We start from the raw sequence: 18,337 nt of genomic DNA, 5'->3' as shown, positions 1-18,337 counted from the left end.
ATGTCCATATATAGTTATGCTTGGTAGAGATGTTTCGATATGCCGTTAACCCCGCGGTTATTCGCTTATATTAGTTAGTGAATGTTGGATGGCTAAGTTATACCTAAGTATATTTAAGCCAACGTTTTGTTCTTCACGACATTTTTGATTTCGCAAAATTGCTTAGATTATAAAAAACACACAAGAGAGTTACACAATAGATTATAATAGAGATATTATATAGATATTGCAAATTTGACTAAATCATTCCTGAAGAACGCAATCCGTTCATTACAATTGAAAACATAACATTTTATACAAATGCCTAATTCTTTGTCGCCGAATAATATTTCATATCTTTTTTTTCTCGTACTATAAAATAAACAAAACAAATGATATTGAGAATACCCCAAAGATAGATAAGTATAATACCAACGTATAAACGCGCTGGTGAACAGCGCCGAAACAATGCTGTAATTTCATTTAAGCCCCCGCTGTTAGAAATCTTTGTAAAGCTTTTGAAGTGATTGAATTTTTACATAGGCAACTCTCGTTCCTTTTATACTGGTGTATATAGTTTTATAGGCATATAGATTTTTTTTTTAATATTATACATATAAATTGATCAACTGTATGTGTGATATGTAACCATGTGAGAAGGAAGGAAAATGAATTTGAATGAGAACACTTTCAGAACTAAAATTATCTATACATACAGGCTAACATGTTAATTATCATGTTTTTTAAAAAGTATTAGACTAGTTACATTAAGTGTAATAATGGATCGATCTAACCAAATCGTGCACTCCATTAGCCACCACCATAATGATTTCTCGGTCACGAGCGCACAACTGCATCGTTTTATCCGGAGGCGGATGGATGTTTGCTGATCTAATGGCATTTTCAATTTGCATTCAAATTCCTGGTCCCGCATTACTGGACTGCGATGCCGAATGCTCCAGTGCCCGAATGCTGGACTAGAATGCCCCGATGCCCCAATCGGATTAACACTAACGACGCACTATTCAGCTATGGTAATACCTACTGGCATTGGTGCTCGTTCTATCGGAAACTGCTGGTGGAAATACTTTTAAATTAAACATTTTTTTGCAAGTTTTCTCGAGTATTTCGATATAATTTGTATAGTAGTGCAGGGCCACAAGGGTGTGACTGTGACGTGATGGTTGTGGGTTCGGTCCCCACTCGAGGGAATGTATTATTATTTATTAATATTTTTATTTTTTCGTTCTGGCTGCTTCTGGCGGAACTCAACACCACTGAACACACAATGGCAATGGGAAGTAGAGAACGGAGTGTTTTAACACTAGATTACCCTGCAGTGTGTAGTATACAGCAGGAAGCTGATTTGATTTTTTTGATCATTTATCTTATTAAATAACTGATTGAACCTAAAAAAAAATCTGAATAAGAAAACTAAAAATGTCCCCTTTTGTAAAGAACTAGGGGTACAATGTTGAAATAGAAATAAGCGTTATATATAAAAAATATATATATTTTTAACTTCAAAAGCGTAAGAGATATTAAAATAATGAACACCTCGCCACCATTACAATGTATAGTGCATCGAACACAATAACCGACAGTCGTACTCTTTCCAATACATTAAAATTTCTCTATAGAGAAGTGAAATAATCCGCGCAAACGGATATCTGGGAACAAAGGGAAGTACAAAATGAAAGTGTACCCCGGCTGCAATATTAATTAGTAGGTACTAGGTGCGGTTTTTTATAGTCTGGCCAAAGACGAGATTGCAACGGGGACCGAGGACGATTAATAATTACTTAATCTACCCTGCGGCTGCAGGAAAATAGCCTCTTCGATTTAGTGGAAAAGCCTTAATGAAGTTGTTCGTGGGTAATATTGTTTTCGATATTTATTATAAAAGTCAAGTGGAACTGTTAAACTTAGATACTAAAGTTTAGTCTTCTGATGCTGGTGCAACTTATTTATACTAACTCTTTACCACGTTCATAGCATGTCTTATATTTGTTGTTATATAGGTCAGTTTTACACTGTATCGCTCACACAGCATGTGCGACAAAGGGCACCTAGTGTTACGACACTCCGTTCCCAATTTTTTACCGAATTTTGGAAGCATTGCGTCTGCCAGAGCGAAGAAATAAAATCATTAATAAATAATAATTAATTCCTTCGAGTCGAGATCGAACTCACTACAGTCGCATTACAGCCACACCCTCGTGCACGACGCCCTCCGTAATATACATAAGTGAAATGTTGTAAATATATTTGAAAAGTTAGTTTGGCATAAAATATATTTGTATTTCAGTATAAAATCTGTTATAACGCATATAATTCACAATTTTTTCTTCGAACTTATTGAAAAAGTTATGATAAAGGCGTTATTTTTATAGGCATTATTAAACGCGCGAATTATTTAATTATATTGTTTGAGCTGTCAAAGATTTCATAAACCACAGATTATAGAATAAATACAAATTACTATAACATACCTATCTAGATATTAACTAAGTACTTTGGAAAAAAGAGATATAATGTTTAATTTAAAAGTATTTCCACGAGCAGTTTCCGATAGAACGAGCACCAATGCCAGTAGGTATTACCATAGCTGAATAGTGCGTCGTTAGTGTTAATCCGATTGGGGCATCGAGGCATTCTAGTACCAGCATTCGGGCACTGGAGCATTCGGCATCGCAGTCCAGTAATGCGGGACCAGGAATTTGAATGCAAATTGAAAATGCCATTAGATCAGCAAACATCCATCCGTCTCCGGATAAAACGATGCAGTTGTGCGCTCGTGACCGAGAAATCATTATGGTGGTGGTTAAAGAAGTGTATAATTTGGTTAGATCTATCTATTAGGTATTACACTTAATATTCCATTTCTTCGCTCTGGTGTCGAGGCAAAGCACGGCGTTGAGCTCCGCCACTCAACACGAAATGCCTCCAGAATTCGACGGAAAGTGGGGAACGGAGTTCCCTCTGTCTACTATGCTGTGTGCAGGATACAGTGTGAAGCTGATTTTTTTTCCTAGTCAAATACTTTTTGAAAAACATATAGTCATTTTGAATGTAGCGGAATTTGAACCGGCCCCTTGAAACTTGGATGTTTGTGTAGTTTTTTTTTCATAAGTGTGGAAATAATACTTTTAAAATGTAAAACGAAGTAATATAGTCTATTTTTATTTTATTTGCAAATATATTAAATTAGTATCTATTATTAAAACAAATAAAAAAAATCTTTATCTCAATTTGTAAACTAGCTATGTAAAACTTGGTGGAATTTTAGACAAGTTAGAACCTTATTTTTTCTGTGCTCCAAGAGAACGTAGACCTGAATTTGACTATAATTTAATCTTGTTACCTCTTCGCAATCTCAAGAAAAATAATGGTTGATAGACGAAAAACAAAGTGATCCTGCTAGGGTTCCGTTTTCATTTTAAGGTAAGGAACCCGAAAAAACTGTATGCGTTTATATGATAATTACATTTAATATTCATACTAGATTTTTATTCGAATAATTACTTGTTTAGCTAAATATGAAATAGTCACATAAAAGTAGGTTAATTCCATTCAAACATTAACTCATTGAGAACATAACCATATTTTCAAGCAGTTTGTACCCGCTTAATGACGCAACTGCCTCGTTAAACATTATAAAATAAAATTTTACATAAAGATACTTGTTTTCAGAATCGTTTTCACGACTATGGATAGCAATTAATTTCCTACTAGAAGTATTTATTTCTGTGGAAATTATTTATTGTATAGTTGAAAATCAAAAGATTTTTGTTATTACCCGTCTTCTGTTAGAAAGGAAGGTTATCAATTCGACTGTATTTTTTTATGTTACCTCAGAAGTTTTGAGTGGGTAAACAGATTTTGACGATTTTTTAATCGACTTCTGTAAGAAAAGGAGGTGATCAATTACGGAGGTTATTAAAAGGACTGTATTTTTTATTTTTTTATTTGAATTTTTTTATTTTTTATTTAGTCGTACATCAGGATCGTTTTCACGACTATGAACAGAACTTCATTTTGTACTATAACTATTTATTTTTGTGGAAATTGACAATTGAAAAGTGCTTGTAAAAGTCTATTTTAATAAAGAATATTTAGAATTTTAATTTATGAGCCTAGGCTCGAGTGGTTTACTAGTAACCTATGAAGAGTTCCACTATTCAGGTTTTAGTTCCATCACCTTCGTCATGTACAACTAACAAACGTGCACGTTCCCTATACCCAATTAGAATATTTTTTTACTACACAGGATTTGGATAGGATAAACAAATGTTATTTTACTTTCAGAAATCAACATATGAGATTTCAACGTTATTCCAAGTAGTTAAAGGGTTTCATTATCTTTCTTGCCGTTTATGTTCCCTCAGCTTTTCCTACTATATAAATATGGCTTGCGTTCAAATAACATGGCTACATAAATACGTAACATACTATTCTTTTATTGTTATTACTTACGTATAAAATATAAACATGGTTCGATTTACAGAATAACAAATAGGTATATATTTACAACTAGCGACCCGCTCGCGGCTTCGCCCGCTTGTACAACAATAATTTATTTTCTTATCTTGTTGTATACTAATAAGCCAAATATGAGTGTTTATTATCAGTTCTTTTTATTGTAGAAGCAAAGGAATGTGTAAGTAACATTTCTTAAATATTTCAAATTCAGAAAATAAATAAAACGATTGTCTAACTAGAGAAACTTCTAAATTTACGAATATATTTTTATAATTGTAGAAGTTTTGAATTAAACATTCATGCATGAAATAAAGATTTCGAAAACAAACGATATTTTTATACGAATATAATTTTTATCGTTCAACTTCCACTAACATAAATCAAATTTACTATAATGCTTATACTAGCAGGTGTAATATATTTAATAATATTAAAATATAATATTATAGGCGGTGGTAGTTCTTCAGAAATGACTTTAACGACCGCATCAGTCCGTCCCAGCACATCACCTATACCCACAACGCTATACAGAAGAATTTTCATCCATGAATCAACTTGGAGTACTCCTGATATACTCAGGTCTAATTATGCTAGACGAAAAAAATGTAAGTAATATTAAGGAATCGTAGCATTTTGAGACCAGCCGTGGCGCAAGGACCCAAGCGTGCGACAGATTGTGGCTTCGCGAGTGGTAATCGACTCGCAGAAATGAAATATTTAATATTTTCTTTTATTTCTCTGATAACGAGGCAAAGAGCGGCGTTGAGTTCCGTAGCTCTATACGCAATGCCTATAGAATTTGGCGGTAAGTGGGAGCGGAAGTGAGTCTAAACACTACGTTCCCCAAGTTCCCTCTGCCTACTCTGCTATACACGGCATACAGCTTGAAGCTATCGAAAAACTATACAAAAGCAAAAGAGTAAAATATATATTTATTTAAATTAATATTATCATTTCTTGGCACGCAGAGCCTCCAGAATTCAACGAAAAATGAGGTTACACTAAGTTCCCTACCTGCTGTGTGCGGAATGCAGCTTTAAGCTGTTTTTTTTTTAATTTTAAAGGTTGTGTAGAATTTAATAAATTATATTTTTCAGCAAATTCTTTCTTAAACAATTGGGATATGTGGTGTCAATATCAACCTAAAGCGAGCGATTGGAAAGATGCTGTCCAAAAGTAAATAAATATTATTATTATTATTACTATTTATTATTTATTACTTATTTCATAATATTATAACTATTTATTTAACTATAAATCTAATTTATAATAACAATGAAATTCATAATAGAAAACTTTTAGAATTCAAAATCTTACATACATTAGCTATTGAGGCTAATCGAGGTGCAGAGGGTGCAAGGAAATGTTAACGCAACTGATTGTGGGCTTGACGCCTCCCCGAAGAAATTAAATACTTATTTTATTTCTTAATTCTGATAACGCTAATGGTGGCATTGAGAAAATTCGGCGGAAAATGGAGAACGGAGTGTCGGATAGCATCGCGATGGTAGTAAACACGACCCCACTTGAGAAACCACTATATTTTCCAAAATATATTTTTGAAAAGGCATAAAAACTTGAAATACCGAGATTTGACCACACGTCTTGGAAACCGCCCAAGACTATATTTAATTTGTTTTCATTTCCTCGCTGAGAGGCGTTGGGTTCTACCAATCAACAGTTAATATCTAATGTGGCTGAAATTTACGCCGAATTGAAAAAAAAAATATTTTGAAATTTACGCCGGAAAGAAATCAAAAATATAATAAAAAACAATTCATTCTCTCGAGTGGGAATAGATCTTACATCCGTCGTGTTACGGTCACACCCTTGTGCCCCTATACCACGCGACCTCCATGTAGTTTCTCATTATAATTGCATAATTTAAGCTAAAAAAATATGTATAGTAGAAACACTAATTGGCTAAATTTAGTTAAATGCTAAAAAATACAAAGATTTGTAGATTATAAAGATTACAAAGATTGTTTTTTATTTATTCCCAGATATTATTATGATTTACATTTAAATCAATGCAAAAAGTTTAAGTATAGTGAATGTAATGGAAATGAAAATAATTTTGAAACACAGGAAGATTGTGAACAACTTTGTAAAGGTATTATTTTATTGTTAAACAAATGCTATAAATTATATGTATATATTTTTTTGTATTTTAAATACTCGCCATATTCGGTAGGCAGTGCGAATTTACATACACCATAAAAAAAATAGCCCCACGCTGGAAATCTAGTGTTAAACCACTTCGTTCTCCATTTCTTGCTGAATACTAGAGGTTGAGGAACTCTACGCCGCACTTTGCCTCGACATTTCTCGAGAAATGAAAATATTTAATATTTAATTTCCTCGATTGGGAATCCAACCCACAACCTCTCGCGCTTTTCACTTCGTGCCTCTGCGCCACGAATAGCCTCTACGTACATTATCCTGATTTTTTTTAATAAGTTAAAAATATATATAATATATGTAGATTGTATCTATTTTACAATGTAGGTGTGATCAGCTCATCAATATTTACTGACGACAAAAATTACAAAAATATCTGCAATTTGCAACCTCACACGGGCATGTGTTTAGCAATGTTTAATAGGTGAGTGTCTTTTACTTAGATTTTGAAGGTAATTTTTTTTAAGGAAGTACATATGTATGGAATAAATCTAGAAAAAAATAAAGAATTTGGAAAATATTAAAAGAAAAAAAAAAACTGTAGAAAATAGAAAGAAAGTAAATGACGTGAACTCAGCACATCTTGTTGTCCGAGGAAATGACAATAAATCATTCCCTCAAGCGAGAATCGAATACACATCTATTACATTTACAGTCGCACGATGTTCCACTGTATCATGACAGCTTCATCTTAATATTTTATACAAATTATTTCAGATATTATTACGATATAAATGAAAAGAAATGTAAGAAATTTGTATATGGTGGTTGCGGAGGAAACATGAATAGGTTCGATACTGAATTTTCATGTATGGAAATGTGTGCAGAAACTAATAAAAATAAAACAACTTACAACAGTTGTGTATAAAACAAGTAAAGTGTGTAGCTTAATTAAATAAATACATTGCAAAGTTTGTTATTTACTTTAAAAAAATACAAACCTATTACCTATGTTTAAGATTTTCCGTGGCAAGTTTGGGTTTATCTACAGTCTATTTTTTATTTTCTTTAAAAAATAGTTTAAGTTAAAAAAATACCTAAGTCAAACTGCGTAATATACGAGTATTATATATTTTAAAATTTAAACTGACTTCCATGGTGTTCAGTTAACAAAAGTTCAACTTCAACAATTTTCAGAGCGAATGAAAATTATTTATTACCCCGAATGGGAATCGAACCCACAATCGTCTCGTTTTCAATCAAACAATAACAGATAGATTTATACAATTTAAAATTATCTTTAGTAGAATGAGTATTTATAATTGAACCAAATTGAATTATTTGTACCGAGGTGAGCCGCCATCTATCAAGCTTTGCCTCAGCAGGTGTGATCCGTTGTGATTGATTTTTTGTTTGCCTTAGGCGAAATAACGGCGACGCCAACCCTAATAGCTGGACCGATTACCTTTATATATAACAAGATTTCCTGTGATTTTCTTAGCTTTTCGTTTTCATATGAAAAAATGCTCAGAAAAGTAAATACAATTGTAAATTATACATTGTAAATTATACATTTTATTTAGGAAGTATAGCCATTAAATAAAAAAAAATATCTTCAACTTTCCCTTATTACAAAAAAAAAGTTGAAAATAACGCTAATAGCTAAAATCTGGTATTAAGGAAATGAGCAAACTTAAAAATCTTCGCAAAAAGTTCCCACAGTTCAAACTTTTGGACCGGCAAATTCTTTGTCTATATTTAACTTGAAGTTAAAATAAAAATATTTGAGCTACGGTTAGCGGACTCGCAATTACTGGGGGACCCGGGCTTAATCCACGCTCCGACGAAGAAAAACTCCCCTAATTAATAGTCGAGCTGGATTAATTAGAGAAGACATGGCGGGCTCTTACTATTGGGTTTTTTTAGTTTTTGACAGATGAAATTAGTTCCACAGTGCGGCTTAATGAAAAACTATGGTTTTGCATGTCGAATGCACATTTTGCATAAAGTTTTTCAAACATTTTCGAAATTCTATTATATATGTTTTTTTCATATATATACGTATTTAATGTAACTCCTGACATCGTCGTTCACCATTAGCAGTCTTTCTTTCTAATAACGTATTTAAATAATGAAAAAAAAAACGGCGTCACTTTTTTCAGAACACAAAAAATCCTAGTGTCCAGACACTCTGTTCTCCCTTTTTCGAATGAATTGTGGTCAAAAGTGGCGGAAGTTGAACATCACGCTGTATTTTACCAATCTGAGAAAATGAAAATAACCGAAACAATCATTCTTCCAAGAGGGATGTGAACCCACACTTCTATTACAGTTAGACGTTTCCCCAGGACACTGTACCTCCTCCTACTGATGTCCTCAAAAACTAAATATTATATAAAATAAGTATAGTATAGTATTTAAAAATCAGCCAGTCGATCTCTATTTTCAAACTTGCGGTAAAATATTTAAGCCGGTTATTAGTCTTTATCAGATTGGCTTAAGCCATCAACACGGAGATTGGGGGGGAGGGTTTACGGCGTCGTTGGTGCTCCCCGATTTTTTAGTGTCGCCTCGGGCGCTTTTGCAGTGTCAGTAATTGGAGTCTAATTTATCGCGCGCCGCCGCGAGATTTATTGGCAAAGGATAAAGACTGTTTCTGTACTCATACAAATTGCAAGCCTTCCACGATAACGTTTTATAGCCGCGTATACGCGTAGTAACACCAGATATTTATTATCTGTTGCGCAATGCAGAGCACAGAGTAGCTTTTGTTTTTTTTTTTTTTTTTTAATTTTGTATATACGAATGTTTTAAACAACGTACCAGATGCTACTCGAACAACAGATAAAAAATGTCAATACATTAAATTTATAACGCAATTTTTAGAGCGCCATTGAAACTAAACGGAAATAAATGAATATCAATGTGTTACACAACAAAAATTTTTATTATCGGTACATAAATAATAACTAGAAAATATATACAAAATATAAAATATATAGCTAAGTGTATCACCCGAACAATTTTCGCCAACGCCATCGGCATTTCGAAACGTAGAAAATCGATTTTATTATTTTATATTGTAATCAGCGCATTCGGTCGTTAATTCTTATCTTCCTTTATATTTAGAGCCGGCTATGGCCTGCAAAGTGAAGAAATGTTTTAGAGCGTTGAATATCTTCGCGTAATACTTGACTGATGTTACCGACGTTTCAGATTTAAACCTCCTGCACCTTATTTTTCTGCCGCCTGAAATTTGGACAGTCCTTTGCTTATATGGAACCTAATTTAAAAACAACACAATTCTAAGCTTTGATATTTACATGTTCTTACCATCTCGTATCGCATCTCTTCGTTGATCCTTTCACACAAATCGGTGGGTATGTCGTTCTCTGTTACGTCTTGCAACACGTATTTTAGTTCTGAAGTCCTGGAAAATTTATATATAAAGTGTATATGAGAAACTTGTATGAATTCGTTTTGATAATTATTTCAGTTTAATATAGTTTAATTAATTTATTTCTGCTGAAAATCCATTGAATTCGAAACGCAATTCCAGTTAGTTATTAATTAAAGGTTTTTTTAACACAAAAACTTGTTTTCTCTAATTGTAACATCGTCTACAATAATACGTGTAGATACAAATATGTATAAAACTAGCTATCTGCTCGTGGCTTCGCCCGCTGAACGACACAATTATTTATTTAATAATAAGAAATATTTTTTTTTATTACAATTTTATTATTATAGAGTATAGGTTACATTATTTAAGCACTCTAGAGCTAATGATAAAAAAGGGTTTAAAAAACCTTGCAAAATAACTTTACATCTATTTTATGAAATTTATAGAAAAAAATAAAAATATACAATTTTTGCTGAAAATCTATAATACAATTTAAATCATATACGAATAGAATTATTCGATAGTTACGTAAACAACACATAACGTTGAACGTGCAAAATCGATTTCTGCAACAATATTCCGATTGATAACCTTTACGTGCAACACACGTGATAATGAACGTGTCGCAGCCAGGTTAGGCCAACTATTTCAAAAACCAATTAGCGCCCAACAAGCCATTAAAGCCAAAGCCTCTTTTGTATGGCTGATTTATAATTACAATATGTTATTATAAATATAATTATGATTTTCATTAACTATTTATAGACAACATTTAATCGATAGAAATATAATCGATTAACTTTTAATTAAAATTTTAAATCATGATGAAGTAATAGGTACCTGGTAGATTCCACTGTTTTCCATTAAAAACTTATATAAACCTAAAATTGGGGCCTGACAAAAAACTTTCGTTTACTTGGTAATGGATTCAATTCTTACTTAGGGGAATGTTTATATTTATTTTAATTTCTCCAATCTGACAGACAAAGAGCGGCGTTGAGTTACGCTACTCAGCACACAATACTTCGAAAAATAGAGGGAAAGTTGGCGACGGAATAGTTATAATATAACCAGGTTCCCACAGCACCCCTACAGCCTCAATAAAAACAAGTTTCCGTATAGTTTAAAATTGAGTCAAAATTATGTTAAAAGCGAACACACGACGAAAATCAATCCCTACACTGATCGAGTAGGTATCTCAAGTAATTATTTTCCAGAAAATTGGAGCACACAAAATAGTAGTTGAGTGTGTAATATTGGAAATTTTAATTAAAAGTGAAAAGGATGAATTCGGCGTTGTTGTTATACGGCTAGAACTAAGTAAATATGAAAAATAACGATTACGTGCCAATGGTACGCCTTGATTTACGTAGGAAATCTTTTTGTTTGTCCCTGCAAACCATCTGAACTGATTTTAATGGGACTTTCATTGGAAGATAGAGGAAATTTGGGAGCAACATATTGGCTACTTTTTATTCCCATGGGATCAGGATGTATAAACACACCAAAAAAACCGCGACTAACGCCCATATGGACATGAAATAACCATTTTTTTCCCTTTTTTGCGACCAAAATCAAATAAGATTATAAAACGTAATACGACTAAAATAACTAACGAATTTTCTGTGAATTAAGTAAAAATTTAGTAATTTATTTATTAAGTAAATTATATACGGATCGTTAGCTATAAATATTTATTTTAGATATAAACTTAGAACTGTGGTTTCCAAGCCAAAATGATGCAGCAGCAGCGTCCCAATGGCTAAAGAGATTATTCTTAGTTATTTTTCTGATCATCACGTACCTCCCTTAATTCTTTATATTTTTTTATAAAATAATAATAAATTAATATTTCTTACTGTATATATATGAGCATATACGCGCTAGTGGCCCGTCGCGCTAAGTAAGGAGCGTCCTCCTTTCCACCAAAATTATATTCGATAGCTTCCTGTTTACTGCACCGAGATACGACGTCGTCGTCAAATTTGCACCACTTATAAGGAAATATGTTTTAATATAATATATATATTTAAAATTTATGGATTTCAGCTCACTCCCAGAGCATTGGCTTCTAGAATTCAGTGGAAAGTGGGGAATGACAGTGTCTTAGTGGGAACGTATCGTCTTACCACTAGGTTTCCAGGATCTGTCTGTCTACCCTTGCTAAATGCGAGATAGAGTTTAGAGATAGAGTAGAAATTAAAACAATAATAAGTTAGAGCTGTTCCCCATTTACGATTCCATTCTAAGCTTAAAGAAACTAGAACTGCCCTCGAAGTTTGGACTACGAGAAAATCTATATTTTTATATAACGATTCCAACGAAATAACTTTAAAATCCACAAATGGTATACACTTTAAAAAGTCCCAATTGCATCACGACGCGACGGCATCCTAACAATCTACAACGTTTATATAAAAGAAGTTATTTTAATCTTTGTATTTCCTTTATATGAGAGATATATATAGTATTTTATTACTATTAGTAAATAGGCCAATCGTAGTGTAGGGGCACAAGTATGTGACTGTAAACGCGACTAGTGGTGGGTTCGATCCCCACTCGAGGAATGAAATATGTATCCAAATGTATATTTTCTTTTTTCTGTTCTGCTGTCGAGGGAAAGCGCAGTGGAGTTGCGCCATTCATCATCCAATGCCTTCAGAATTCGGTGGAAAATGGAGAACGGAGAGTCTGGGGAACCCCAGGTTTTATCTGCCTACCCTGCCGTGGGCGGGTTCTAGCGTGAAGCTCACTTAATTTAGATCTTTTTTTTTCATTATAACATGTAGGATGATGGCTATGCTCCTTCTCTACGAAAGTTGTTTATTTTATGACATTAAGCAGCAAAATTGTCTATCAAAAACATCCCAACTGACCTCTTTACTAAAAGAGGTCAATATAATATTAACTATAATTAAACTTTACATAGGAAATTTACAGATAGACTGGTTCAGTTAATAGATTATTACCTTTCCGTCCCCCTTGGGGTTAACAAACACGACGTAATGGCCGCCGTGATTGTCGCCGGAGTGTACGAGCACCGCGTGTAGAGTGTAGTGGGCAGGACTCTTGGGTACTTCTTGCAAATACTGATCTAAATTGATCTCTTCGAAGAATTCAAATCTAAATGTATGAAGAAAAATAATATACAAAATTTTATTATAACAAATTTCCTTTTTTCCTTTCGGAAACCGGAACCGGAACCGGAAGAAGAACAAGAGATTTTATCATAGAAAAATTTAAGCCATTTTTTTAGCTTCACGCTCCCATATATATTACAGGGTACCCATATACCCTGCTATGCTGAGGGAACCTAGTGTTAAGACATTTCGTTCCCACTTACCGTCAAATTTTCAAGACATTGCGTGTTGCGTGGCAACTTTATACCTCGCTCTGTCTTGTTCCCAGAGTGAGGAATCGAAAATAATAAATAATTAATTCCAGCGGGAATCGAACCCATCATAGCATCATCAAGCGTTTACATTCACACATCGCGGTCTCTTAAATCTAATTAAATACATAATTATATAAAACCACCAAATCCTTCATGTATTCCATTCGTAAATGTAAAGGGGTTGGTTTACCGATCATTAAATTTGACTGAGGCGTCGCACTTGGGGTCGTACTGGAACCGCATCAAGTGCAAATGTAATATTGGCGGAAACACGTCGAAACGGACACCCTTCTCCGCCTCCTGCAGCCCGTGCTCGCCCGCGTCGTATTTGTTATCGCCGTCGAGTAACTCTATACTGATGTAGTCTTTGAATGATTCGTAAACTGAAAGAATAGAGTCGGATTTGATAATCTCCTTCTATTACAGAAGCTCGTGCTTTGGAGGTTAGGTGGTTTGGGCATGTCGAATGAAGTGATGAAAGAATGGTAAAAAAAAGATTTATGAAGGAAAAGTGCGTGGTAAGGCAGATAAGGTAGATCTTGCTGGACCTTCGAAAATATAGTATCAATGATGCTGGAGGAAGGTCACGTAGCAAGCACGAGGACACTTCGATAAGCATGGATGCATATGAAAAGGTTGATGATACTGAGTGAGGTGAAAGAGATATGTAGAGACATGATGATGATGATAGAGTATGCGTTTGCTCTTCTATTTTTTTGGCTACTCCGTTAGGGATTCACCATGAAGCTAAAACAAGTTATATAATTATCCATGTATAAAATGTTTACTATGGAGGTTGATACCGTCGTGAAGAAAGAGAATAGAGTTTGACTGTACAAGATATATGTAATTCATAGTCAGATCTCCAATCGGGGAAATGATTTTTCAATGTTGTGATAAAATGCGGCGTTTAGTTCCACCTGTAAACATTCTTACTTATATTCTTTTTATTAAAATAAAAACATCATTAAAAGTAAGAACTCTGTAAAAATGCAAAGAAAAAAAAAATTTAATTAGAACGTCGCAAATGGACACAAAAAGAGTTAAATTTTTGTTTCAATTTTAAGACGCATTTCTTCCTTTTGTGATGTAGCTTTGAAGATAAATTAAATTTAAATGTAAAAGAGAAAGTTTAATTGACCGTACTCGTTGTACATTTTAAGTAAAATTTGGTACTTATTCAATTTTTTTTATTGCTTTGTTTTTAAGGAACCAAGAGGTGTTAAGACACTCCGTTCATGTCTTGAGTGGCAGAACTCAGTACCACGCTTTTGCCTCGCAAAAGAAAATAAAAAATATTAAATAGGTATTTCATTTCCTCGAATGGGAATCGAACTCACAACCTTTTGTGGGTTCGATCACAATCACGTTTAGGCACGTGCTCCTACGCCACAACTGGCCTCTTATTTATTGTATAATGAAAAAAACTAAACTCACTATTATTTTTTCCCTTAACACTAAGTTGAATATCATAAAAGGTTTCGACGCGCGTGCTCGTGCAATTCACATTCTTACATTTGATGAAAGATGTCATCTTTCCTTCAAACAATTTGGGCACTGTCCCTTCAACCACAGTGCCTTTCATCTTATTTTCTAATTTATCTAAAAGTACCTGTAATTTTTTATTTACTATATTCTTTTAGCTTCATTCTTTAGCAATTAGAACCTATTGTAAAGACATTTCTTATTCACTCTCCGTCCAAATTAGAAACACTGTGTTTCTTTTTGTTATTAGAATCTATTTCCATTTTTTTATTTTCTCGCCCTTCCTACAAAGTAAAAGTAGTAGAATAAATGCCGAATTTTATCCGACCAAATCGAGAAAACAAAAAATATTTTGAAATTTACCATTCCCTTGAGCTAAAGTCGAAACCAGTGCAATCCATTGACCATTGATGTACTGTCACATACAAACATACATAGTAAAAAAGCAAAATAATTTATTACTTAAAAATAAATTAATTAAATCAGCTTCACGCTGTATCCCGCACACAGCAAGGTAGGCAGAGGGAACCTAGTGTTAAGATATTCCGTTCCCCACTTTTTGCCGAATTCTGGAGGCATTGGGTGTTGAGTAGCAGAACTCAACGCCGCGCTTTGCCTCGACACCAGAGCCAATCGGGGATCGAACCCACAACCGTCGCGTTACAGTCACACCCTAGTGCCGCTGAGCCAAGACGTACCTACTTAAAAATATATCAAGACAAATTATAATTACACGTAAAAATTCTTGAACGTCATGCTGCATAAAGGAATCTAGGGTCTCCCAGCCGAAACTTTTTGTTAATATTTTTGTGGCGACCGGTTTGTCCGAAAATTGCAAATCATAGAAAACTCTTTGGAGAGCAAACGCGACGGACCTCGAACTATCGTCTCCAACTGTTGGTATTTTGTATACTGCTTTGCGCAGCACATTTGTGAAGAATAGGGTTTGTAAGAGGGAATTCATGTAACAAGTAGCACCTTGATTTTTGAGGCCTGGAATATATATTTATGAAATTAATTCAATTGGTTTTAATATATAGATCATTAGTAAATAATATTAAATATATATAAGCACATTAACAAACAGAAATTTATATTTTAGTCGAATAAGGTGTTTTTGTTTATGTCTAATGGAATGGTTAAGAATAAGAAGAATTTAGAGATATGTTACTCCATACAATTAAAATATAAAAAAGATCAGAAAAAGATTGAGGAACCATCGTTTGTAATCAGAAAAATGTAATTACATCAGGACTAACTATTAATTTTATATTTTTTTAAAAATAACCAATATATCCCGTATGTTTTTTTGAATCCCATGATACGCCGTGCGGAGCCTCTGCGACGACGTGGGCTTCTATAGTTATAGAATCATCTTTTATGAACCCATTGTCGGTATCCAATAAATCTTTCCATGATATGAAGTGTGCGAAACCCCAGTCATCCTCTTTGCTGATGATTAAGACCAGATAAATTACCAAATATATATTTAGGTTTAATATTGATTCAAGTACAATAGTTAAGCATATTTCTAAGCCTATGTCTTCACCTCTGTGGTCAAATGGAAAAACTAAGTTGTCTTTGAAATTAGCACTGGACGCAGATACAATGAATCACATTGAACCTATTAAGATGATAAATGGACTGTCCATCACAATATTTTTTTAAAATCGAACCCGCAGTTCCTGAGATTAGCGCATTCATTCAAACAAACACTTCAGCTTTATAATATTAATCTAGATTGTATAGCAATAACATACCAATGGTACATATGATGCAATTTCCTACACAAATGTTCTCCATCATGTTTGTACGAAAGAAGTTTCAATTCTCCGAGGCCATAACAAGACCACCCAGGGGAGTCACACTCGCCGTTGCATTGAAGAAAAATCCCGAGTGCCTTTTGTGGCTGACGGTCGGGCGTGGTGGTGTTCCGAATGAGGACTAGAATCTTCCACGGCAGGCACCTCACGTAGCACGGCGGAGATAAAACTTGTTCTTTCAGTTGACTAACATTTTGGACTGTGTAACGGAACGTTGCCTCAGCGCGTGCTATATCTTCGTCGTCCTTGAAAATATTCTAAAAATAATTGTAAAAGTATTATTATTAAATAGTAACTAAGAATACTGATTATTATTTCTATTATATAAGATATTTAATGTTTTCTTGTAATTATGTTATTAACATATAAATATATAATTGTACTGATATAAATATATATTATATAAGTTTGATGCAATACAAAAAATTAAAGTAATAAAACAAAAGCTCACTGTATTGGCTTGTAGTGTATCGGCTGTTGCATTTTCCGCGCTGCCGGCTTCGAGCATTTTCCAACAATGTGGTCGAACTATGAAAAATAAATCGTCGGTTAAATAATGGAGGCATTTTCATTTAAATACGTTTCATTATTCGTTTGACGTATTTCTTTTATTACGTGTTATATGCGAGCTTACCTCACTTTATATTATAGTACATGTTGGTTAAGTATCAAAAAATATAAAATAATTTTACAAATGAAAGGCCGATGACGTTCGTGACAGTTTGATTTTTGCTTGACAGTTGTTGTGTTCGAAATTTAAATGAGGATGAATACTTGACTATTGTACAGTATTAGAATATTGTATGTCCATATACAGAATTATTATAATCGAAACCAAACGTTTATTATATTTCTAGTAACTTGAATTGATTGTTATATCAATTATGTAATTATAAATTAAGGTTTTGTTTTAAAAACCTGCTGAAAAAACAAACTAAAAATAACATTAATTTTTAGCTATTAATGTTATTTTTTTATGGGAAAAGTCAAGTCAAATGGACGTACGGGTCACCTGATAGTGAGTGATCACCGCTGCCCACGGCCACGCGTTACTCCAGAGGAGTTACATATGTGTTGCCAGCCTTTAAGGTGGAGATAGACGCACTGTCTGAAGGTATCTAAGTTAGTTTAATTTAAAAAAAAAATACGCGGTATCAATCTAAACAAGTGTTTTATTAAATTTTTAATATTATCACAAGATATTGCCAGTAAAACTATTACACAATGCTTATCATAATATATAAAACGTTTTGATAAAGTAACCATTTTATTTTACAAATCTAGTTTTAAATAATACTGTATTTTTACAATTAAACACAAAAATCTTTTAATTGGCCTGTAGCTTACGACGTACGTGTGCTAAGTAAAATGTACGTGTAAACTGTTCTTCTCTGAGACGATGATAATTCTACTCTACGAGTGAAATATAAAGAGCTCGCAAGCGGTCGCTCTCTGTTCTAAATATTAATTAAATCCCGAGCCATCTCGTGAAGACATTCAGTCTTCAGAGATTGACAGACAGTCGCTGGGGAACCTTAATTAAAATTTCTAAATAGCCTCCTTATTAAAGACAAATTATGCAAACATATTAATTATGAAGGCTGATACCGTTATAAGGACTTCCAAGGCACAAAGACATTAAATATTTAT

General features: G+C 33.5%; 2 protein-coding genes across 2 annotated transcripts; one reads left to right on the top strand and one right to left on the bottom strand.

Moving 5' to 3' along the window:
- Positions 1 to 4,915: 4,915 nt before the first annotated feature.
- Positions 4,916 to 7,510, top strand: LOC146531343 (thrombin inhibitor hemalin-like). Its single transcript, XM_085198561.1, has 5 exons — positions 4,916 to 5,066; positions 5,559 to 5,637; positions 6,465 to 6,574; positions 6,970 to 7,066; positions 7,360 to 7,510. Exons 1-5 carry the CDS (start codon positions 4,931 to 4,933, stop codon positions 7,508 to 7,510), a joined length of 573 nt encoding a protein of 190 aa, XP_085054687.1. The 5' UTR covers positions 4,916 to 4,930.
- Positions 7,511 to 9,526: 2,016 nt separating this feature from the next.
- On the bottom strand, positions 9,527 to 17,471 carry LOC146531342 (ubiquitin carboxyl-terminal hydrolase 7-like). The gene is made up of 11 exons (XM_085198235.1): positions 17,322 to 17,471; positions 17,139 to 17,215; positions 16,625 to 16,944; positions 16,153 to 16,316; positions 15,598 to 15,857; positions 14,817 to 14,991; positions 13,570 to 13,762; positions 12,955 to 13,108; positions 11,845 to 11,978; positions 9,906 to 10,012; positions 9,527 to 9,831 (listed from the first exon to the last, which is right to left on the bottom strand). The coding sequence occupies exons 2-11, from the start codon at positions 17,193 to 17,195 to the stop codon at positions 9,692 to 9,694; spliced, it is 1,704 nt and encodes a 567-aa protein (XP_085054361.1). The 5' UTR covers positions 17,196 to 17,215; positions 17,322 to 17,471; the 3' UTR covers positions 9,527 to 9,691.
- Between the last annotated feature and the right edge of the window lie 866 nt (positions 17,472 to 18,337).

Source organism: Heliconius melpomene, chromosome 15, assembly GCF_056956725.1.
Source record: "Heliconius melpomene rosina isolate 202511_hmr_F chromosome 15, ASM5695672v1, whole genome shotgun sequence".
Classification (NCBI taxonomy): domain Eukaryota; kingdom Metazoa; phylum Arthropoda; class Insecta; order Lepidoptera; family Nymphalidae; genus Heliconius; species Heliconius melpomene.
This window is presented reverse-complemented; position numbering and strand designations above follow the sequence as displayed.

Excerpts from the sequence above, each read along its gene's own strand:
- LOC146531343 (XM_085198561.1), top strand. The coding sequence starts at position 4,931 with ATGACTTTAACGACCGCATCAGTCCGTCCCAGCACATCACCTATACCC. Across the intron at positions 5,067-5,558 it reads TTATGCTAGACGAAAAAAAT|CAAATTCTTTCTTAAACAAT; the intron begins GTAAGTAATATT and ends TATATTTTTCAG. Across the intron at positions 7,067-7,359 it reads TGTTTAGCAATGTTTAATAG|ATATTATTACGATATAAATG; the intron begins GTGAGTGTCTTT and ends AAATTATTTCAG.
- LOC146531342 (XM_085198235.1), bottom strand. The coding sequence starts at position 17,195 with ATGCTCGAAGCCGGCAGCGCGGAAAATGCAACAGCCGATACACTACAA. Across the intron at positions 13,109-13,569 it reads TCAGTCAAATTTAATGATCG|ATTTGAATTCTTCGAAGAGA; the intron begins GTAAACCAACCC and ends TCATACATTTAG. Across the intron at positions 10,013-11,844 it reads TATATGCTCATATATATACA|GACTTCAGAACTAAAATACG; the intron begins GTAAGAAATATT and ends TAAATTTTCCAG.